This window comes from Camelina sativa, chromosome 14 (assembly GCF_030686135.1).
Source record: "Camelina sativa cultivar CO46 ecotype springtype chromosome 14, ASM3068613v1".
NCBI classification, from domain to species: Eukaryota; Viridiplantae; Streptophyta; class Magnoliopsida; order Brassicales; family Brassicaceae; genus Camelina; species Camelina sativa.
The window spans coordinates 32,801,437-32,822,778 of record NC_141893.1 but is presented as its reverse complement, the minus strand read 5'-3'; the positions used below and the strand labels follow the sequence as shown (position 1 = coordinate 32,822,778).

Genomic DNA, 21,342 nt, shown 5'->3' with positions numbered 1-21,342 from the left:
CTGGAGATCAATGTCAGAGTTCCAGAGGAGCACTAGTCCTCCTCCTCCCGGGGATAGTGGAGATATTAGTTTCAAACCATGGAAACCAAGGTCTTGTATCGCTAGTTTGACCACTTCATCAGAGTTCTTGGTTTCCATGAGGAACATTATTGATGGATCCACAGATTTGTGGATCTCCTTTAGACGCCGAACTGTCATGGAGTTCCCAATACCACAACAGTTCCAGCTGGTGATCTTTAAGGAAGAGGAGGAGGTGGATTGTGAAAATCCACCTTCTTCTTCACTATGGCAGGGATAATCTTGGCTGGAGGGGGTTGGGCTACCGTAGACGGTTCCCCTTTCTCGAACTGGGGCCTTTGGACAGTGGTAGGGTGATTTCTTTTTATTCCAGCTTGTTTAGTGGGATTTGTCCCCTTAGGGGAGGATCTGCCAGTCGAAGATCTTACTTTTGGTGAGAGTTGAATATTTGCTTTATTTCTCTTGCTTGACTTTGCTCCTATGAGTCTCATGGGACTTCTGTTGGTTGTTTTTTCAGATGGTTTATTAGCTGGTGGTCGGCCTCTTCTTTTCCTGTTTGTAGGTGAGTTTCTGATGGGTTCAACTTGTGGCAACACATGCTCATCATGCTCTTGCAATATGTTTGAAAGTGCAGGTTCCATTGGCTCCAGAGGTGTAGGATCTTGTTGCACCGGATTGCCAGGGTTGTGTGACGCTAAGATTTTTGCAGCGGTGTCTGCCATCAACCCTCGGCTTTCCCCTTGAATCACCCTTTGTTTTCGCACCAAGCTCTCAGTGGGGTCCGCACAGGTAACATATTGGACCGTAACTTCTCTGAGTTCTCCCATAATGTTCTCCGTGGTAGGAGGTGTTCTAGTTCTCTCTGGGGCCAGGGAAGGTTGTTCAGGATGTGATATCCTTTCAAGTGGTGGGCGTCGTGGTCTAGAAGTTTCAGACATTTCCTCCCAAGTAAGGGTTCGTTGAGCCTTTTTCTCACCACTGGTAATTACTGTGTTGATTATGGTTGTGACGAACTTTTTCACTTCGGTATAGGGGCCTGCGTGTGGGAGATCTTGGAGAGTTAAAAGAACGGTACCCAAAAGAGTTGGTCCTTAAAGATCCTGAGACTCTGAGGTTTTGGTTCCCCATCCTTTCCTCATAGGTACGATGGTTAGTCCTCTCTCTTATGTGGTTCAGTTGGTTTGAGTATCGTTCTTTGGAGGAACCTCGGAAAGATGATCTACTCTGAGCATGACGGTGTTGGCGTGAGGAGTCACTGTGATGATGGGAGTTTGAAGGAGTGGGAGCCCTAAAGTTGTCTTTTGGTAGGTAATAATTTGCTTTTGATGGCTGGATCGATGAGGAGGGTTTGGTGATCGAATGATGCTCTTTTCCAGGTAAGTCCCTCTTCAGACCCGGACAGTCCTTTTCCTCATGAGTAAGTCGGAGACAGTAGGTGCAATGCTTCTTGAGTCCCTTGTATTCCAGATGGATCAGGGCTTCTCCTCCTCCTGAGAATTCTACCACAGTCTCCTTGGTTAAAGGTTGCAAGCCATTGATTAAAACTTTAATCTTTGTAGTGGAGGTTGTCAGTTCCAGATCTAGGAGTTCGCCTAGTTCCTCTGCAATAGTTTTTAGCATCTCCGGTTACCAGTAGTGTTTTGGTAGCCCTTGTACGTCAATCCAAAAGGGGATCATGGAAGGGAAAGCTTCTGAGATTACTGGTTCCCATCTCTGGATTATAACCATCCATTGGTCATAGTGGTAAGGTCTATTCTCTAAAACTTTCGGTAGATCCTCCTCAAAATCAAAAGTAAACTGGAAAACGCCTTTTCCCAGGTCCGCTCCCATGGCTTTGCCTTTAAGGTTCCATCTGTTGGCCAGGAAAGGGAAAAGGGACCACAGACGTTGTGTTGCAGGGTTCGTTAGAAGGCCAATGAGGGTTAGAGAGTTTGCTTCTTCCAGTTCCGTAGTGTCCAGTTCAGGAGCCCGGATGTGTTTACAGGGTGGAGGGGAGAAACCATTTTCCAGACCTTTACCTTTTTGGTGGTAAAGGATTCGGGTTGACATTTTTCAAAGCCGTTGAGACAGAGGGAAATATGATAATAGTAGTGGTGGATCCTCAAGAGAGAGTGTTGGGAAGGTCGTTTCAAGAGGAAAGAGTTGCCGGAAGAGCTCAAGGCACGTCGCCGAAGGGAGGCATGCTACTTTTATCCGCTGGATATTACCTCTTTTGTAGTCAAAAAGTAGGTGAGATTCGGATAAAAGAGTTCGACATTCCTCTTTATTCTCATGGGGAAAGGTGCCTGGGAGAGAAATTTTTTATTAAAAAGTTGCCAAAAGTCTTCCTAAAGTTTTCAAATTTTAAATTTCTAGGCAGTGTTTTCAGACCCTGACCAGACCGGCCGGTCGAACCGGTTAACCCGCGACTCGTTCATTATGCCGGTCTGGGTTTAGCTCTAAAACCGTGATGTTACAAAAACCGGATAAACCCGGATAAACTCGGTAAAAACCGGCGACCCGGCTTAATTAATCGACCTGCCGGGTTTTGAGATTCATTTATCAAATGCTTTTGACATGTAATTCGAACAGATCTATTAGTCTTTCTGCAAAAAAAAAGATAAAAAACAATGTTCTGGGTTTCAGTTGAAGTGAGGAAGAAGAGGAAAGGGAAGAGACGAGGGTTTGATTTTTTTTTCTTTTGTTGTTCGAGTTTAGACAATTAAGAAGAGAGATAAAAAACCATTTTTTAATTTAATACTATATATTACAATATACTATATAATAATATTATTTTTTATTTGGTTAGATCCTACTAAAACTAAGTGCTATACATATCCACCTATGATATATATATATATATATATAATATGGTGTTAAATATAAAAAAACCAAGAATCAACAATTTTAAATATGTTTATTTAGTTTTTACTGTATTAAATTAAACGAGTAAACACTTTTTAAAATTTAGGAATTGAAATTTGTTACATATATTAAAATTACTAAAATAAATTGATATTTATAAGTTGTATAATATATATATATATATATATATGTTATTGACCCGCGGTCAACCCGGGTTGACCCAGTGAACCGGTGACCCGATGGCCTTCCCGGTTCAGTATCCGGTCCGGGTTTCAAAACATTGTTTGTAGGTCATTTTTATTAGGTAAATGTGTACTCTATTACATGAAACTAGTACCCTTTAAACAAATGGTCTACTATGAGAAACTGGTCAAGCCTTTTTCCTTCTATAGACATCTACAATTTCTCTTTCATCATCACTCTTCCAAAAAACAATATAACAACTCCATGAGATGCACACAACAATTAAACCAAATTAAACCAACAATAAGTAGTACTAGAAACAAAACAAAAGAGAGAAGAACTCCATGGACTTCACAAGAAACAATAACAATAAGATCCATCTCCAGACTCAGCTTCTGTTTCCTCATAATATGGTAAAACAAAGCAATGTATTTTGATTGCACTGCTCAAAAGCATCTCTTTTACTCGTGTTCTTGAACTTTGTTTGTTTTGTTTTCTTCAGGAGAAAAACTCAAATGTTAGCACAAACCCATTTGCAGAAGACTCACTAATTACAAGCAGAATCAATCTAAAGGAAACTTCAGATTTCATCAAGTCAGTGCCAATTTCATCAAACCAAAGCAGTAGCAGCAGCGGTGAGATGGTAAACGAAAGAAGACCAAGTTTCTCATCACAAAAGAGCATTGGAGAAGGAAGAAGCAATGGACATAGAAGAGTGATGTTAATGGAGTCTCCTTGTACTCCAGGTAGAGGAGTCTTCAGTTTCAGTAGCAATGTATCTGGTAGAAGAAGAAACTTCCCTTCTAAATGGATTGATGCTGAGAAATGGGTCACCACCTCTGGTCATGATTCTCCAGCACATTCCCTTAAAAGCACTCAATTTGATGGGTTTAAACACCAGGTTTTGCTCTCAATAACATATTGGATAAAAGTTCAAATCTTTAAACGAGAATGTATCAGTAAACTGAAATCAAGAAATGGTTTTTTTGAGCAGGTGGAAGTTGTATACTCAGAGAAATCTAGAGTTACAGAAGAATGTTTCAATGGATCTGTCTCATTATCTCCACAAGATCTTATCCTTAAAGGTATATAAAGAAGACACCTTTTTCTAATAGAATCTTGAAAAGTTTTGATCTTTTTGATGAGTTGAAAGTTAAGTTTTGGATTTTGTGTTCTTTTAGATAAGTTAGCAAACGAAGTGCAACAGATTCTTCCATCAACGGAAAGGTTTATATTCAAAGATTCCGACAAGTTTCTCCGGTACGAGGAAGAAGCTCAAACTCAAACTCAACACAGAGACATCGGAACAGAGATGACACCAGTCGGGAGTTTAGCGACTTCAAGATGTCACACGCCGTTCAAAAGCACGTCTCCGGCAAGACACAACACGCCTTCGCAACTGTCCAGTCCTTTGACGGAGACCAAGAACGTTATAGACATCTCAGAGTTCGCAGACAAGCTTCGACTCAGTGGGTCAACAGCGAGTCAGTATGGTAACTCGGTGACGAGTCATTGGAACTCGAGGGAAGAAGAAGAGGAAGAGATATCAAAGAGTTTAAGACATTTCGATATGGAGAGTGAGTTACGGAGAAGTGTCTCTGAATCTAAAGCTGTTTTGTGGGATGACGAAGACGACAAGATCAAGTTTTGTCAAAGGTATGAAACCAAAATCTTGATAAAAATATGTAAAAATCAAGAATTGAGTTTTTGTGTAAATTTTTTTTTAAAAATTGAATATTTTTGGTAGGTATCAAAGAGAAGAAGCCAAAATCCAGGCATGGGTTAATCTCGAAAACGCTAAAGCCGAAGCTCAATCCAGAAAACTTGAGGTATGTGTAATGTGTTACATGTATTTTCCTATCTTTCTTAGAGTTATGTTCTAGCTTGTAACGGATTTGTTGAGCCACGCGCCAAGATTAGAGAAATAAAATGGGATGGCATGATGTCTTCATTGACTAGTCTTTGTTTCTTTATGGACGCAAAGTCTTGGAGTTTCGAATTTTAAATTTGGGATGACATCTTTGTAGTTGTACTTGTAGTTTGTGCATGTCCCATGTGAAGATATTAGTCTTCTTTGTAAAGTAATGTCCTCTCTTGGGAAATTGGAGACTTATTAGATTAAAGTAATTAATCATCTAGTATTTTATTACATAGCTACATGTTTTGCATTAGTTATGTAGCTAATATAATCATACCAGTCGAAATGATGATATTTCAAGAATTAATGTCTGATTTTTGGGAGGGTATGTAGCTACATTATAGTCGTACTTGTAATTTGTGCAAGTCCCATGTGAAAAGAGATTATATAGTAGTAATACAGTACTCCATAGAGTAATTTTCCTCTCTTGGGAAGTTGGAGACTTAGATTTAATTATTAATCTAGCTATGTAATCATATCAGTCTAAATAATACAGTTGAGTGATAATTTTTACAATAATTAATGTGTGGTTTTTTTGGGGTGATATGTTATTGTTTTTTTAGGTGAAAATACAGAAGATGAGATCAAATTTAGAGGAGAAGTTAATGAAGAGAATGGATGTTGTGCACCGGAGAGCGGAGGATTGGAGAGCTACGGCGAGGCAACAACATGTTGAGCAGATGCAGAGAGCCGCCGAGACAGCCAGGAAGTTGACTAACCGCCGTGGCTACTTGGTTACTGGCCGTAGCTCATGTGGTTATTTACCTTGCAACAATACTTGCCGCTAACTCAGTTACAAGAAAAAGACAACTAATAAAGAGAGTAAAAATACACATAAACAAACACAAAAAATCACTGTTTATGTGTTAAATTATCAACAAGTATGTTCGTTTATTGTTTATGCAAGAAAAAAAAAGAAGTGAATGGCAAAATTCAAGTAGAGCAAATTTTATTATTGTCAATTAATTTGTAGTATTAGATGAAAAGAAAAAAAAGAAAGTTGAATACGGAATTGTAACTTTGTCGTTGTGGTTTTGAATTGGAGTGGTAACATAATTGAACTAGAAACAAACCACTAGAATATAAGAAGTCCAACAAAAATTTATGAACTTTTTTTTTTGTCGAGTTGTAAAATTTGGTACAAGAAAAAAAACACTAACACTAGAGAAGGCTATATTGTACATATGGACTATGGAGTTTGGTTCTTGTTGTCTATTTTGGTAACTAAATTCGAATAGTTGTTGTCATGCAAAAGTGTTTCATTATAGAGAGAAAATAAGAGAGACCCTGACCCAAAGACAAACTTTTGCGTCTGGAAGGAGTAGAAGTCTCGCAACAAGTCACAGCTTTTCATCCTTCCCCAATACTTTACGAGACAACACTCTTTCACTTCTTTTGTTCTCTTCTGTTTGGTTTCATTCGCTTAAAGAAAAAGGAAAAAAAAAAACTTAAATAAAAGAATCATTGAAATTTTGAGTACAGCAAAAAATAATAACCTGGACTGTCAACTTTTGTCCTTTTCTTTTTTTGTTACACTTAACTTCTGACACTGAGATAAATTGGACATCTTCTCAAATTCCAGTCTTATATAGTTTGTGTCATAATTTTCAGTACAAATGGGCTGGTCAAGGCCTAATTATGGCCATGATATAAAATAATTAGGCCCATCAAAGCCCATTATAATACGGTGCGTTCCGAATCAATCTAACTTGTTCTTCAAGAAGTGAAAATCAAAAAGCCAAAAGAAGAGCAAAAGCAATTGTTTCGTCTTCGATTCGCAGATCATATCAGCTGGTTTGATTCTCTACTCTCATCAAGTTCAAATTGTGATAAGTTTCTGAGTTTCTTGATTTACTTAGATCCGTTATTCTTATTCTAGGGTTTTGATTCCGTTGTGCGAAGGAGACTTAAAGAGGTTTATACAGATCGAAATCGCCGAAGATGTTTCTCACTAGGTATATCTCCGTATAAAACCAAATCTACCTTCTTATGCTTCTGGGTTCGCTGAAATTTTCTTCCTTTACTTCAATCGTGGTTTTGCCTTATATCTGGTTTCTGATTTTTGTTGTGCCAAGGACCGAGTATGACAGAGGAGTCAACACTTTCTCTCCTGAAGGAAGGCTATTCCAAGTTGAATATGCCATTGAAGCTATCAAGGTAACTTCTCGATTCCTCCATTTTGTTAGTTTCCTTTGTAAATCGAGAAATTTGAAGAAAAGGGTTATGATTGATTTAGGGTTTTCTTTGATTGGTTTTAGCCTATTTGCACAAATCTAGCTCACTCTTCTTTGTTTAATCGATGTAGTTTGGGTATCCTATGTGTTTGGATTATATGTTAAGGATCTGATTATGTGTGTGGGGTTTTGTTGCAGCTTGGTTCTACTGCTATTGGAGTAAAGACTAAAGAAGGAGTTGTGCTTGCTGTCGAGAAGCGTATCACTTCAACATTGCTGGTTTAGTTTCTAACATTGAATTCTCTGTTTTTTCGATTTGTTGGATTCACAATTTTTTTGAACAAGTGGTGAAGTATTAGCGTTGTGTGTTAGTTATGGTGATATTAGCTTTCTCAGTCTTTGTTAAATGCTTTTTTCTTTTACTAGGAGCCGAGCAGTGTGGAGAAGATTATGGAAATTGATGACCATATTGGTTGTGCTATGAGCGGTTTAATTGCTGATGCACGTACACTTGTTGAGCATGCAAGAGTTGAGACTCAAGTGAGGTTTCTGTTTCTAGGTTCTTTTCTTTTAGCGTTGAAAGACCTTTTTATGTGTTATTGACGGCCTCTTTTGCTGTTGTTCAGAACCATAGATTCTCGTATGGTGAGCCAATGACTGTAGAATCTACAACACAAGCATTGTGTGATCTGGCTTTACGGTTTGGTGAAGGAGATGAAGAATCAATGGTAATAATCAAAATTGGTATCCTTAGTTGCTTTCACATCTCTTAAGCTTTATGATTGGACAAAATAATTGATTACCATAACTTAATTACGTCATTTGGGAGTTCGGACATGCTTACTGATTATTTCTTTCAATCAATGTTACTATAGTCTCGGCCATTTGGAGTATCGCTTCTCATTGCTGGTCATGATGAAAACGGGCCGAGCTTGTAAGTTCTTGTAGCTCTCTTCTACTGATATGATTCACTTATGTCTTGTGAGAAAGTTAGTTGATCTTATAGTAAGTCACTCTGTCTCGTTACAGGTACTACACGGATCCGTCTGGAACATTCTGGCAGTGCAATGCAAAGGCAATTGGTTCAGGCTCGGAAGGAGCCGATAGTTCTCTTCAAGAGCAGTTCAACAAAGTAACTTGAACTTTTTTCCAATTATATTTCAATTAATCATTTGATTGCATCACCAGCATTCCCACTAAAACCTTCAATTTCATTAACTTATTTCAGGATTTGTCTCTTCAAGAAGCTGAGACGATCGCTGTATCAATCCTCAAGCAAGTTATGGAAGAAAAGGTACAAGCTTTTCAATCCAAAATTTTACAATTCACAGAAGTTTATCAATCTAATTGTTCTGGTTGGTGTTAGGTGACTCCAAATAACGTGGATATTGCCAAGGTAGCACCAGCATATCATCTCTACACTCCACAAGAAGTCGAAGCAGTCATCGCTCGTCTATGATGAAATAACTCGATTCGGGTAGTTTACCAATCCGCTTGTGTCACAAAACTTGTTACTTTTGTCTGTTAGATTGATGACTCATGTCAGACAGATGTTTAGTCTGTTGTGTAAGAGAATCTTTTGTCTCCCATGTCATTCAATAACATCTCTCGGATTTGTGACTTATAGGAATTTCCTGGCTTTGTTTAGTGTCGTTAGATAAGTATTGAATTGACCCTTTTGGTAGTTGCATGTCAAAGTCGGGGATAAGTTGGTGACTTGGTGGTATGCGATAGTATTATCGTTGTGAGCTTTAATTTGAGTTCAAGCCTGTGAGTTGTGATGAAAAAATCCTTTAAGTCTTTGGATTATTTCAGCTGAGGAAGATATCTTATTAGGGATACACAAAAAACAACTAAGTTGGGTAAAATACAGATCACAGCAGTGTCAAATAAATACTATAAAGTAGAAAGGTTTCGGATGTTTTTTTCAAAAGAAAATCCTATAAACGCAAAGTATAATGTCACTACTGAATTAAGATAGCTGGTGTGTCACTCCTGTCGCCGGTATCCAATCACTGCCATGTAAAAGCGTAGCCACAGTAAACTTTGCAGCATCCACCTCCGACATAACCGATTTATAACCAGCCCATTTGACTCGTTGGGAAACATCTGACCCAGGACCTGTATTCTTATACTCTCCGTACACAATACTCGCAGGCGGATCAACTCCAGAAACCCAGGACATCCACCCGACAGGTCGAACCACCGGTCCAATCTCCGTCTCCATAATAACGGTCGTGGAAAACTCCTTCCACGGTCGGCCAAGATATGTCGGAGCAACCACATTGCCGTTTGCCGAGATAGTGCAACGCTGGATCGACATCCCAGAGTTTTGGTTCGGATCTTTTTTACCCTGAGCGGTTATGGTGTTGAACTGGTTAGGAAGAGGCTGACGAGGCATGATTTTGCAGCCTTGGAAAACGACCGCAGCACTTCCGAATATGAAGTCGATTGTCCCAGTGACGTCGCAGTCACGGTAAAATTGTCGGTTGGAGTGAGGGTAAAGCGTGTCTTGAAAACCATCGAAGGAGCATTGGTAATAGACTGAGAAATCGGAGCCTGATCGGAATGCCACAGCTTGGTGTTTTGTTGCTCCGGAGGTGTTTATGATTCCGATGTCCTTCATCACAAATCCTTTTCCTTGTATAGCTGCGTTAAAAAGTAAAAGTTTTAGCGTGCGCGCAACTTTTGTGTTGCTTATTTCAAATACCTAACATGAACCACTATCTATGAACAACTTAGGCAACAGAGTGTATTTTAAACCAACTTTATTAAATTAGACATACAACTATGATTTTGTTGCCGTTTAAAGCACAACCAGTTGGATTAGGTGACATATAACACGCACTTTGGTAATAAACTTTTATTTTTCTGATCAACATGCTGTATGCCATTTCATCCTATAGTGCGCCATATATTTTTTTTAATTCACATAAGTATATGATTAGCAAAAGAAATTTCCGGAATCACACAAAGAATCATCACTTTGATATTAGGTCATTTCATGAATTAGTTGATAATAATTAAGGAGTAACAACTAACGACTAACAGACCATAGATAGCCAAATGGGTATGTAACAATCAATGTCAAGTCTCAATTCTTCTATATTTGACCATGATACTAATTAGTACTACTAAAACTAAGTAACAACCAACAAGTAACAAACCATAGCCAAATGAGTAAATTATGTAACAATGTCAAGTGTCAATGCCAAATTTGACCTCTAAACTTCACCAATGTTAGAAACTTAATCAAACCCTAATAAACGATTGGCTAAAAACTTTCAATTCTCTTCTAATTCTCAATTGGCTTGAATGATTTCTCCAAGAACTTAAAAAAGTAGCAGCAAGAGAAGAGAAGAAGACATACCAAACGTCGCCGTTTCATAAGTAGGAGTCCCGTCGACAAAGTTCTTACTGCCGGAAATAATGGTCTTCCCTTTGCCGTCGCCGTAAATCATAACATTCCATTTGCTCTTATCCATCACAACATTCTCAATATACGTTCCACTCTTCACATAGATCACAAACATCTTCAAACTCTTCTTGGGCACCATCAACACCGCTTCATTCACCGTCTTCACATCCCCTGTTCCATCACCCGCCACCGTCACATCAGGCTTCACACCTTCCGTCTGTAACAACCTCCGTCTCGCCCACTCCTCAAAATCCACACTTTGCTTCTGATGATGATGACTCATCAGTCTCCTTCTCCTGTGAATCGGGATCCCCAAATCGCTCAACGCAGCAAGAATCTTGGAAACTATCGCAAGACTGTTACTTGTGAACTCTGTCGATTTAGCCATTGCGGATTTCAGATTATGTGTGATCGTCGAGTTCGCGTACTCTGTTTTGTTCTGTCTCAACTCGTCTAACGAATCGAAACACGTGTCGTGATCTGTTACCGTCGCGCTAAGCCAAGTCTTGAGATCTTCGATTTTGGAAGATGACAGAGTTTTCTTCTTCTCTTCGTCATCAATGGCGGAGACAGTGTCGTTGAGTCGATCCAAAGCATCTTCGATCAGATCTCCACAAACCCTTAACGCAGATTTGATCCTTTCGTCTTCTGTCTCCTTTGACAGCTTCTCCGGTAAATCGGAAATCGAATCGAGCTCGTCGATGATTACTTTCAGAGAGAGCTTGAACAGAGTCTCTGGATCTGTCGTGTTTGAAGATGGAAGCTTCGAGATACTTGAAATGCAAGATTCAGGGAAACGAGTTACGCTGCAGATGGTTTTGAGTGAAGTGGATGGTGTTAACCCGTGAGGTGAACTCGGTGTTGAATCGTTATCCTTTTTGTGGACGACGGTGGCGACTACGGCGGCGATTATCACGGCGATGAGAACCACGACGGATATTGATAGTAAAAGTATACGTTTTCTTGTCTTTTTCTTCAATGCTGAATCTTGAGCTTCGTCTACTTTTCCATATCCTTTGAAAGAGTTTACAGAATCCATTAGTACTACCAAAAAAAAAGGCTTAAAGCAAACTCCTTTTTTTTTTTGTTTACTACTGATTCTTGAGGTTTGTTCTGTTCTGTTCTTTGATGTCAGAGATACACATGTATATGTGTTGTTGTCGTTTTTATATAAGTGTGGGAGCGCAGAATGTGAATCTGTGAACGTGACGCACTTGTTCCATGGTGACTTCCTTGGTGTGTGAGTGTGTGATGTGATCTATTTGCATGTGAAGATTCATGATTACGTTGTAATTATTTGTTTAATAAAACCTTTGATTATAGTTTCCATTATGTAACTTTTTGTTTTTTATCTTCCCAATCAAGTGCAACAACACCATGTTTTGTAACCAATTCATAAGTAAAGTTAGTATCCAAGATGCTTTTTGGTTTTATAACTACAAATATAGTTTTGTGTATATGTCAAGAATCAAGATCAACACTATTAACTTCGTAGTAGGACCATAGAAAGCGAACATTCTGCATAATTTATGGAATCACTGGGATATTTTTCAAGTATACAAATTGAAGAAAACAAAGAACATTATCTTGACAACATTAAAAATAGCCATGTGCCTTTCTAACAAGTGGCATCTCCATCTATATCTCTTGGGGCCTTAAAAGTTAAAACCGACAAGGGACACAACACCAACATTGGGCTTCTGAACACATGATTCCCGGTTTATCTGATTTTTTCGAACACAAGATAAAATGAACATGCTTATTGCTTACCAAGAACTATACCAGTCTTGATTTTGCAATGACTTTAGTTTCAATTCAGGTGTTATAACTATGAATCTCGGTTTATTGATATATGTAGATAACAAATATGTAAGTTTTGACAAACACAATCTTTATTTAATTAATAATAACTCAAATTTAATTTCAAAGACTTAACAAGAAAGGGAAACCAGTTGACGCTAACCATCCTCCACCACCAATGAACTGACCAGCTGTATATTGCTGAGCTTCTGTGACACTTGTAATTACTTTAAAGCCCTTCCACGTTACTCTATTCGCAGTTCCTGCCCCTGCTCCTCTATTCAAATACTCTCTATAAGTCAGAGTGTCCAACGCAAAACTCCCGCTCCACTCAAGCCAACCTGCCGGTCGGATCACGTCGGATATAGCTGATTGCATTATCACCGTCCGTGAATATTCTTTCCAAGGACGACCAAGGTACGTCGGAAACGTTTCTTTTACGGCCAAAAGATCCGGCGTGCCACCGATCCGACAGTTCTGGATCACTATCCCCGTGTTTTGATTCGGATCGGACCGTCCTTGAGCCGTGACCATGTTTTTCTGGCCGGGATTTGGTCTGCGTGCGTTTATATCACAGTCTTGTAACACAGCGGCTGCATTTCCGAAGATGAAATCTACAGTTCCGATAATGTGACATTTCACAAAGAACTGACGGTTCGAGTGGACGTAGAGTGTGTCTTGGTAAGCTAACATGTCGCAATTGTAGAAAGCGGAAAAATCCGACCCGACTCGGAGTGCCACCGCTTGATGCTTCGACGGACCCGCCGTGTTTTGGAATGTGATGTCACGCGCTAGAAATCTCTCGCCGACGGCAGCTACAGTTAATGAAAAAAAACAAAATTATTTAACCGTGGATTTCATTTAGTTAGAATGCTGACTACGTCATCTTTTACCAGTGAGACGTTACACATACATCATTATGTTTTTTGTCCATACGAACAAATGTCTCTTGTGTACGTGCTACGTTTACAAAAAGTCATGGCACTATTATCGCAGTATGTAACAACATATAATGGAAAAATATGGTCCATCCAAAAACTAATAAAAAAATCACTAGCTTGTTTAATCATTTGTTTTTTTTTTCTTCTTTTCTTCACATTCATTTGCTTTATTTATGTAATTTTTTTGCAATTTCAAATCACTAAATATCCATAAATTTTTAAGTTCATTTTCATTAAAAAAAAAAAAATGCAGAAGAAGAATTGTATTTACTTACCAACCGTAGCGGAGTGGAAAGTGGTGCTTCCGTCGACGACATTTCTACTTGCGGTGATAATAGTTTTGCCTCGACCATCTCCCAAAAACATTATATTCTTCTTCTTCTTCGTCACTTCCACATTCTCTCTATAGACTCCTGCCTTTATATGTATCACAAACCTCTTGTTACTCTTCTCCGGCGCCGCAGTTACGGCCGCCACTATCGTCCTAAAGTCACCGCTTCCATCAGCTGCCACCGTAGCGTCTGCTTAGACCGTTGACCCTTGAAGAAGCCTTCTGTCTCCTACGGACAACCAATGTGGCCATCCTTCGCCGTCTAATTCGCCGGTGATCTCCTTGAGCTTGCGGTTAGTGGGGGTGGAAGACTTATCTATTAGCTCGAACTTGGCTATGTCTGTGTCTGTCATGTTCTTGATCATTGCTAATGCATTGCTACACATGTGTTCCACGTGTACCTGTTTTGATTATCATTCAATGATCAAGCTGTGTTAAATATATTTTAACTTTTTTTCCAAGCAAAACAAATGTCTTGGGTATATATGTAAATAAAGAGTTAACTAGTGTTTTAAATATTGACCGACTATAGTCACTACATTTCTTTTCTGAGTAAATATTGCATGTCAAAGATAATTTAGCTCTTAAGTAAGTTACACAAGATTACTAATCATTTGCGTTTTGTATGCATAATGTGATAAACCATATGTGTTGAAAACCGAGTCAACACCAAAATTTGTGAAATATTGAGCTTTCTTGTCATTTAAAATGTTGATATATAGTGGTAAATCAAAGCATAGTATATTTTTGAACCATGCATTTTATTTTCAGTCGTCAAAAACTCAAAATAAAATTAAACAAGAACAAGACATAAAGTTTGTACTCAAATAATTTGTTGTTGAAGAAGAAAGTGATGTGCTTTTATTTGGAAATATAAAACGGTACCGTACATTGATATAATTATCAATCTTAACACTTTTGGAATGCATTTTTCTAATACATTTTTCTGTCATCCTTTCTTATCTCAGTATCCAAACAAGTATCAACTAAATTCTCTACAATTCTTACAACCAAACACAATGATTTCTTTATTTGATAATATTAATTTCCTAAAATATATCTACCTAATTTAAAGCAATATGTTAGATTAAAATATAATTCTTCTTTCACTTTTATTTAATCTTATATTTAATTATTTAAATTACTATTTAATACATTAAGTTAATAAGATTTTAGATTTTTTTAGTATATGGTGTGATTTGAATTTTTATAAATGGATATATATTTTAAAAATTGTTTTAGAACTTTTGTAACCAAACAAGTATATTCGGATATAGATTATTTCATATTTGAGTTATTTTAATATATAATGAATATCTATCTTAACCTTTTATTAATTACTGTGAGAACACATATATAACAATGTAACATTTATATTAAAACTCAAAGAAACTTGATCTATTTATAATATATTCAAAAGCTTTTTTAAAAAAATTGTCCGTGGTACATTTACATTAAAACTCAAAGAAACTTGATCTATTTATAATATATTCAAAAGCTTTTTAAAAAAAATTGCCCGTGGTGTACCATGGGATCAAACCTAGTTCTTTTTAAAATGTTTCAAAGATTTTTCAGATCTGAACAATTTTCTACTCGGATACTAAATTTGACTATAGTGATAAAGTTGATAACAAAACTTTCCAAGCATGAATTTGAAAGTTTGTTTATAATTTTTCCTTTTAATATCTGATCAAAGCTTTTCAAAGAGTTAAATATGTACGTACCTGACCCTTCAGTAACGCCTTACGAACTTGCTTATCAGCGTTGTCGTAAGAGAAACCGTCAAGGCAAGTCCCTTGGTTTGTAATGGCTGAGCTGATTAGTGTTTTGAGATCATCTGCATGTTTCCTCAGAGATTTTTGCTTAGGGTACTGATGAAGATCCTCCACCGCCACATGGAGCTCATCTAACGTCTCGTCGATCGTCTCCAAACAATCATGAAGCGCCGTTACCTCACGCGCCGTCAAGCCTTTCCTCTTTGTGATCAGCTTCTTGACGGCGAAGTAGTTGTGTCTCACGGCTTTGGTTGTTAGGTTAAGCGACGCTTCGATGACGTCTTTCTGTGATGCCAGCTCTTTTCCTCCGGTGGCTGCCACGGCCGAGAAACATAGCTCCGGGTAAAGAGTTGAGCTGCAAACAGATTTTAGAACGGCGTGTGACGTCGAAGATAGAGTTGTGATTTCTTGGATTTTGTTTTGGTTTGATTTTGTGGCGGCGACTCCGACTACGGTGGCAAATAAGAACAAGGCTACTGCGGCGGAGGAGAGAATGAGTTTCTTGTTGTTCTTAAAATCTGAGAATTTGGATATAAAATCTTTGATTGGTGCCATTGTTTTCAACAATGTTGTTTGTGAGGAAATAGAAGATGGTATAGTAAGGTTTTATATTGTTGAGTTTTTAGATGAAAAACTATACTATATTTTTGTCTTTGTAAATATTTACTTGCTTGGCTGTATGTATTGATAATTTGAGTGATACATTTCAAACTTTCTTAGGCCCACTTTTGGTATCATATATACTTTAATAAAAATAAATACCTGTTTATAATATTTGTAATTATGCTGATCATCACATTTATATAATTATATATATTATTCAGATAATTTGGAATGTAAGTTTCTTGATTTGTATCAACATGCCATGCGTTATTTTGATTTCCGAGGAGGAAGAAGCGACCACTTTCATCCACGTTGAGACTCATATAATACATGAGACAACATAATAAATGTATAAAACTTAATTTTCTTTAAAGATATATTTCATTGAAAACTGTCCATCATTTTAGTTGTATATGAAAATGGATAACACATACACACCGAAATCGAACTATATGAGTTTATGAAACTTTGAATCATATCAAAATATTGTTTTTTTTTTTTTTTTGGGTTAAAAATCAAAATAGGTATTTGGATAGGATATCAAAATATTGTTGAAAACTGTCTATCGTTAATAGGTTTTGGTATATCATGAATAAATGATGTTTTTTTTCTTACACTTTCCTAACTCTAAATTAATTTATAACTATAGAATTAATTTTTTTGTTTGTCAACAACTATATCTTCAAAATATATATTCGTTCATCACATGCTATTCCGGAAATTTATGCTAGGAACATATATATGATATACTATACTATCTTAGATGTACGTATAACTGCAAACGACAAATATTCTTTAATAGGTGTTTTAATATAAAACAAGATTTGAAAGTTAAGTGGCATGAAAGATTGGATCGAAGAGAAAAGTTATAAATGATAGTACTCCTCTAGGTGCTCTAAAAAATTATGTCTGTCGTTCAAAAATAGATAAGTTGTAGCCAAAAAAATCTCTGACATATTTTCAACGTAAGAACAAAAAAATCTCTGATAGAAAAGCATTTATCGAATAAAAAGTGAATGTTGACAAACAAAACAAACAAAAGTGAATCAAATTTATATTCGCTGTTGGCGTCTACTAGGCTGCAGGACTGTCACGGGATCCATCTTCGTATTGGTACAATCGGAATCTTGATGTTGTTCGGATTTTGGTTACTTCATTATTCATCCACAAAGATTTTTTTTACAAATTTCATACTACAAGACTCTATACTAATTTATCATACAACTTAATCCCGTGGCTTTTAATTTTTATTTGTTTTTCCGGCTGTCTTGTACTTTTTTTTTTCTAACCGTAAGGAAGCAACAAAATCATTCAACAGCGACTTTTGGCCCAAAAGACAAGTGGTATGTTATATAGTCAAAATCATATATCTGTAGAAAATGAAGAGTAGAAAATAGAAGATAAAATACTCCAAATCATATTTGATGCTTTGAAACATTGAAAACCATCACACCATAGTCTGTTTCTGTGTCTTTTTTTTTAATAAAAAAATATAAATTTTGTGGAAATAATTAAACGAACCCACGAATATTAGTAAAAAAACCAAGCTTAAATATATTATAATTTTAATAAAGATTAGAGAAGAAGAGGATAATTTATCAATACAATGTTGGGGGTATTGAGAAAGGACCATGTGAACGTTGCCTGTTGGACACCCACATTTGGACAACGCCAGAAACATTCAGCTAAGCCTAAATTCAACTTAATTATTAGAGACGACGACATTTTTTTTTCCTTTTACTGTATAATCTAACTAATCAAAATTTCTATCTAGTTTCCTTTTATTTTATATTTATTGCAATCATACAAACTGTATTTAATCATATACATAATCAGTAAACTTGGTGGATGTGGATCATGATCGATCAAAAATTAAAATTCTGATTTGCACTGTGAATTATTATAAACTTGTTTTTGTTAATTAATTATTGTTAACTTTAGGTGTTTAGTCAATGATTCTTTTTTTTTCCTGCATGTAAATCTTTCCTTCATTTTTTAATAATATATCATAGAGTTATAAACAAAAATTAAAACGTTGTGATTCTGTTATGTTGATAGATGATCAATTATTTCGCCGAAAGATTATGGGGTGGCTGGATGCATTGACAAATTATCGTCGTAATTATTTCCGCAATGTCATGAAATTATTAACATTTTTCAATCTGTTTTAAAACATTTGTTCGTTGTACGTGGAATTTTATAATCAGATATCGCCGTAAATCGCGCCTCGTTTACTTCCATAGAATTTAATTATTACTAGACAAATTGTGCATTTCATTCAATGCAAGGTTACGTATATACTTCGAAGTGAGTTTGAGTCCCTATCTGGTTAGTTTATTGTTGTTGTTCTTTCTTTTTATATAAAGAAAATAAGACAAACATAAATATATGTATTTTCTTTCAAACAAAAAAATTGACTTGTTTGAGGAAAACAACAGGAATTTTTTTTGACAAAAAAGGATTATTAATTATTTCTGTGACTATATATCATGTAAAAGGTCTCTATGTAAAAATAAAATTCAATAATATATACCGTATTTATATAAAAATATCGTTTTAACATACTTTGTATAATATAATATAAGCATTTAGTTATACCACTACAAAATATGGATGATATATAACTTCAATATATGTGACAAACATAATTTGTAGCAAATATTTGCGACGATTAGTTACACATTAGTGACAAAATTTAAATTAAAAAAATTTGTAGCAAAGCTGTAGCCATTTGTGAGAAATAGTGACAACTTTAGATACCAATAAAGTTTGTGGTAATTTGCTACTAATAAGTAACTATATTTTTGTGAAAAATATACTTACTATTTTTGATCTTAACTAAATTTGTAATTATTAGTTACTAACTATTCTTCTGGTAATTAGCTACAAATACATAAATAAATTTATAGTAATTAGTTACTAATTATTTTTGTGGTGATTACTTACGAATAAGTAACAATATATGTGTAACAAATATACTCAGTATTATTGTATCGTAACAAAATTTGTAGTATTTAGTTACTAACTATTCTCACAAAATATAACGAAGAAATATTTTTAAATAATATTTTTATAGTTTGCTACTACTTATTATTGTAATAAAAGATAAAAAGTGTTTCAGAATATTTTTTGAAGGTGAGATACTAATAGTGACCAATTTTTTTTAAAACAATCATGTAGCAAACTTGTAAAAAAGCGATGTCAAATCTAGTGAAACTAAATATTTAACATTGCTTATTAAGTGATGGAAGAATTAATTTTTAGCATCGTTTAGTTTTGGTTAGTATCATTTAATTTTAGCATCGCTTAAGAAATGATGTCAAATGTTTTATTAGTATCACAAAACAGAAACGATGTTAAATATGTCGTTAAGATCAATTCTCAAAAATGACGTTAACTTTGAGTCGCTTCCATCACCAACTAAAGCCCAGGAAGTTTATTAACCTATTTAAGTAATTAAAATGATAGGATATTCCGATATTATTACTTGGCCGTGAGCCATAAAAAAAAAAAAAAATTCACCGATGGCCGGCGATGGGTGGCTTCTCTTCTTGGTAGTTTCTTGTTTGTCCTTTTATCTATCTCAACCTTTAGCTTCGTCGTCTCCTCCTTGGGGCGGATTGGGGTTGTTCTTAGACGGATATATTCCCCGTGGCTCCGTCTCGCTTCTCCGATCAAGGCTTAGAGGTCTCAAGTTCCTGATCTGGTTTTCATGTCTCGACAATCAGGTTTCTCGACTCTATTCTCGTTGGATTGGGAATGGTGGTGACTTGTTTGTTTTTCCGGCTGCTCTCGAGGTGGATCTGAAAAGTTTTGCTCTTCGTCTAAGGTTTGTTTACTTTTGGCACCTTGAGTCGGTAAGATTCTCTTACAGAGTCTCTTACAGAGAAGGAACTTAGTTTAGACATTATAAAACCTTAAAAGCTTTTCATATGCTTGCAAATCTGTAGCGAATTTGACACAAATATGATTGTAACAAATTTGTAGCAAATTTGCTACGATTTTCTATAACGCGTATTTAGCTACTATCTTATAGGCGCAATTTTTTTTTCGAAACAAATTTGTAGCAAACATAAATTTATGACGAAAATATGTAAATAGCTACAAAATTTTTTGTAACTATACAAACCAAAATTTGTAGTATACAGATATATTCATTTCAATATATCATTAAAATATAATGTGATAACTTATATTCAAATTTATTAGTTTGGTTACAATAATTTAGTTTGAAAAGTACAACTAAAATGTAAAACAAAGACATAGACATAATTATAAAAAAATATTATTTGTACAATTAATGCTATATATGTTGCACAGAAGCGATTTTCATAACAAAAATCACGATACATGTACGTGTCAGAAGTATGTGTAAGTGTGCATCATGAGCTCACGATGCAGTAATGGACTTCCGAATTTTTTTTCATACGACCTAGATAAAATTAACAAAGTATTAGAATAAAATTTTTATGATGTCAAAAATATTGGTACTACTAAAGAAACATGGAAGAAGTCGAATGACCCACCCCTATATGTAACGTCCCCGAGACGTCCTAGGCTTAGACAAGGACAAGGATAGCCACGGGACGCTACAGTGAGAACCGCATCGAAGTGGTCTGGCCGAAGGATAGAAGCTGCAGCTTCCCGACCAGTCTTCCCTGGACGCGATTCCGCTCGTGGCCGAGATTTCGCTTAGGCTTTGCAACCCTTGCGGCCTGGCGCGTTGTGTTGGTCCGGACAAGGCCAAGTATCAAATATAACTTGTCATGTTTCCCCAAAATCGAATATATTACTTATAGTAAACTATTACATTGAAAAAGTTACCAAAGCAATATTCATAAATAGTTGGATTCTTTTATAGAATACATAGTAGGAAAATATAGAGTTTTACAAAAACACATAAAAATCCCTATCCGGCACCCTACTGTTTGCTCCAGCTCTAGACTCATCCTAGGCTTCCTGCAAGACAAAATATTATCATGAGTAATCTAAGATTACTCATTGAGCTGGGTACCCCTTTTTCCTAGACATGAATTCTATTTTTCCCACCCCGACTACCCCAACAAGCAAGCAAAGCAAACAAAACAGCGCAAGCAAAAACATAGCGGAAGCAGATAACAAATAAGCAAGCAAAGAAAGTTAGATCAATCAAGACTGGACTCGATAAACCTAGACAATTCAATCCTACGCAAGAAACAAAGACGACTAGAAATAATCAAGATAATTCGACTACTCTAAACTCTTTCACCTATGGCCCCCTCGATAATCTGTTAACCAACATGAGCCACAAATGCTACATCATCATGTAGCGGTCGTTCTAGTAGTGAGCCAGACGCC

The 21,342-nt window shown here is 36.2% G+C and overlaps 6 protein-coding genes across 7 annotated transcripts; 2 read left to right on the top strand and 4 right to left on the bottom strand.

Annotated features, from left to right (window-relative positions):
* Positions 1–236: 236 nt before the first annotated feature.
* On the bottom strand, positions 237–1,638 carry LOC147928940 (uncharacterized). The gene is made up of 2 exons (XM_087486330.1): positions 1,224–1,638; positions 237–1,054 (listed from the first exon to the last, which is right to left on the bottom strand). Exons 1-2 carry the CDS (start codon positions 1,636–1,638, stop codon positions 237–239), a joined length of 1,233 nt encoding a protein of 410 aa, XP_087342456.1.
* A 6-nt stretch (positions 1,639–1,644) lies between these two features.
* On the bottom strand, positions 1,645–2,067 carry LOC147928939 (uncharacterized). The gene has a single exon (XM_087486328.1). It carries the CDS (start codon positions 2,065–2,067, stop codon positions 1,645–1,647), a length of 423 nt encoding a protein of 140 aa, XP_087342454.1.
* Positions 2,068–3,265: 1,198 nt separating this feature from the next.
* Positions 3,266–5,910, top strand: LOC104742908 (uncharacterized). The gene is made up of 6 exons (XM_019236148.2): positions 3,266–3,458; positions 3,548–3,946; positions 4,040–4,130; positions 4,227–4,701; positions 4,793–4,874; positions 5,527–5,910. Exons 1-6 carry the CDS (start codon positions 3,390–3,392, stop codon positions 5,749–5,751), a joined length of 1,341 nt encoding a protein of 446 aa, XP_019091693.2. The 5' UTR covers positions 3,266–3,389; the 3' UTR covers positions 5,752–5,910.
* Positions 5,911–6,514: 604 nt separating this feature from the next.
* LOC104742907 (proteasome subunit alpha type-5-A) lies at positions 6,515–8,759 on the top strand. Its single transcript, XM_010463989.2, has 10 exons — positions 6,515–6,757; positions 6,843–6,918; positions 7,039–7,120; positions 7,336–7,416; positions 7,564–7,677; positions 7,764–7,865; positions 8,013–8,071; positions 8,167–8,269; positions 8,366–8,431; positions 8,504–8,759. The coding sequence occupies exons 2-10, from the start codon at positions 6,905–6,907 to the stop codon at positions 8,594–8,596; spliced, it is 714 nt and encodes a 237-aa protein (XP_010462291.1). The 5' UTR covers positions 6,515–6,757; positions 6,843–6,904; the 3' UTR covers positions 8,597–8,759.
* Positions 8,760–8,946: 187 nt separating this feature from the next.
* On the bottom strand, positions 8,947–11,921 carry LOC104742905 (pectinesterase 1). Its single transcript, XM_010463988.3, has 2 exons — positions 10,508–11,921; positions 8,947–9,786 (listed from the first exon to the last, which is right to left on the bottom strand). Exons 1-2 carry the CDS (start codon positions 11,592–11,594, stop codon positions 9,110–9,112), a joined length of 1,764 nt encoding a protein of 587 aa, XP_010462290.1. The 5' UTR covers positions 11,595–11,921; the 3' UTR covers positions 8,947–9,109.
* Positions 11,922–12,380: 459 nt separating this feature from the next.
* Positions 12,381–16,051, bottom strand: LOC104742904 (pectinesterase 2). Of its 2 annotated transcripts, XM_010463987.3 has the most exons (3): positions 15,352–16,046; positions 13,572–14,028; positions 12,381–13,170 (listed from the first exon to the last, which is right to left on the bottom strand). In XM_010463987.3, the coding sequence occupies exons 2-3, from the start codon at positions 13,660–13,662 to the stop codon at positions 12,479–12,481; spliced, it is 783 nt and encodes a 260-aa protein (XP_010462289.2). In that variant the 5' UTR covers positions 13,663–14,028; positions 15,352–16,046; the 3' UTR covers positions 12,381–12,478. The 2 variants fall into 2 exon arrangements, with proteins under 2 accessions (XP_010462289.2, XP_087342748.1); XM_087486622.1 differs by lacking the exon at positions 12,381–13,170 and having other exon boundaries at positions 13,679–14,028; positions 15,352–16,051.
* Positions 16,052–21,342: the final 5,291 nt, after the last annotated feature.

Excerpts from the sequence above, each read along its gene's own strand:
- LOC147928940 (XM_087486330.1), bottom strand. The coding sequence starts at position 1,638 with ATGCTAAAAACTATTGCAGAGGAACTAGGCGAACTCCTAGATCTGGAA. Across the intron at positions 1,055-1,223 it reads GAGTAGATCATCTTTCCGAG|GCCCCTATACCGAAGTGAAA; the intron begins GTTCCTCCAAAG and ends TCCCACACGCAG.
- LOC147928939 (XM_087486328.1), bottom strand. The coding sequence starts at position 2,067 with ATGTCAACCCGAATCCTTTACCACCAAAAAGGTAAAGGTCTGGAAAAT.
- LOC104742908 (XM_019236148.2), top strand. The coding sequence starts at position 3,390 with ATGGACTTCACAAGAAACAATAACAATAAGATCCATCTCCAGACTCAG. Across the intron at positions 3,947-4,039 it reads TTGATGGGTTTAAACACCAG|GTGGAAGTTGTATACTCAGA; the intron begins GTTTTGCTCTCA and ends TTTTTTGAGCAG. Across the intron at positions 4,131-4,226 it reads ACAAGATCTTATCCTTAAAG|ATAAGTTAGCAAACGAAGTG; the intron begins GTATATAAAGAA and ends GTGTTCTTTTAG.
- LOC104742907 (XM_010463989.2), top strand. Across the intron at positions 7,121-7,335 it reads ATGCCATTGAAGCTATCAAG|CTTGGTTCTACTGCTATTGG; the intron begins GTAACTTCTCGA and ends GTTTTGTTGCAG. Across the intron at positions 7,678-7,763 it reads ATGCAAGAGTTGAGACTCAA|AACCATAGATTCTCGTATGG; the intron begins GTGAGGTTTCTG and ends GCTGTTGTTCAG.
- LOC104742905 (XM_010463988.3), bottom strand. The coding sequence starts at position 11,594 with ATGGATTCTGTAAACTCTTTCAAAGGATATGGAAAAGTAGACGAAGCT. Across the intron at positions 9,787-10,507 it reads TTATGAAACGGCGACGTTTG|CTATACAAGGAAAAGGATTT; the intron begins GTATGTCTTCTT and ends TTTTTAACGCAG.
- LOC104742904 (XM_087486622.1), bottom strand. The coding sequence starts at position 15,957 with ATGGCACCAATCAAAGATTTTATATCCAAATTCTCAGATTTTAAGAAC. Across the intron at positions 14,029-15,351 it reads AGGCGTTACTGAAGGGTCAG|GTACACGTGGAACACATGTG; the intron begins GTACGTACATAT and ends TAATCAAAACAG.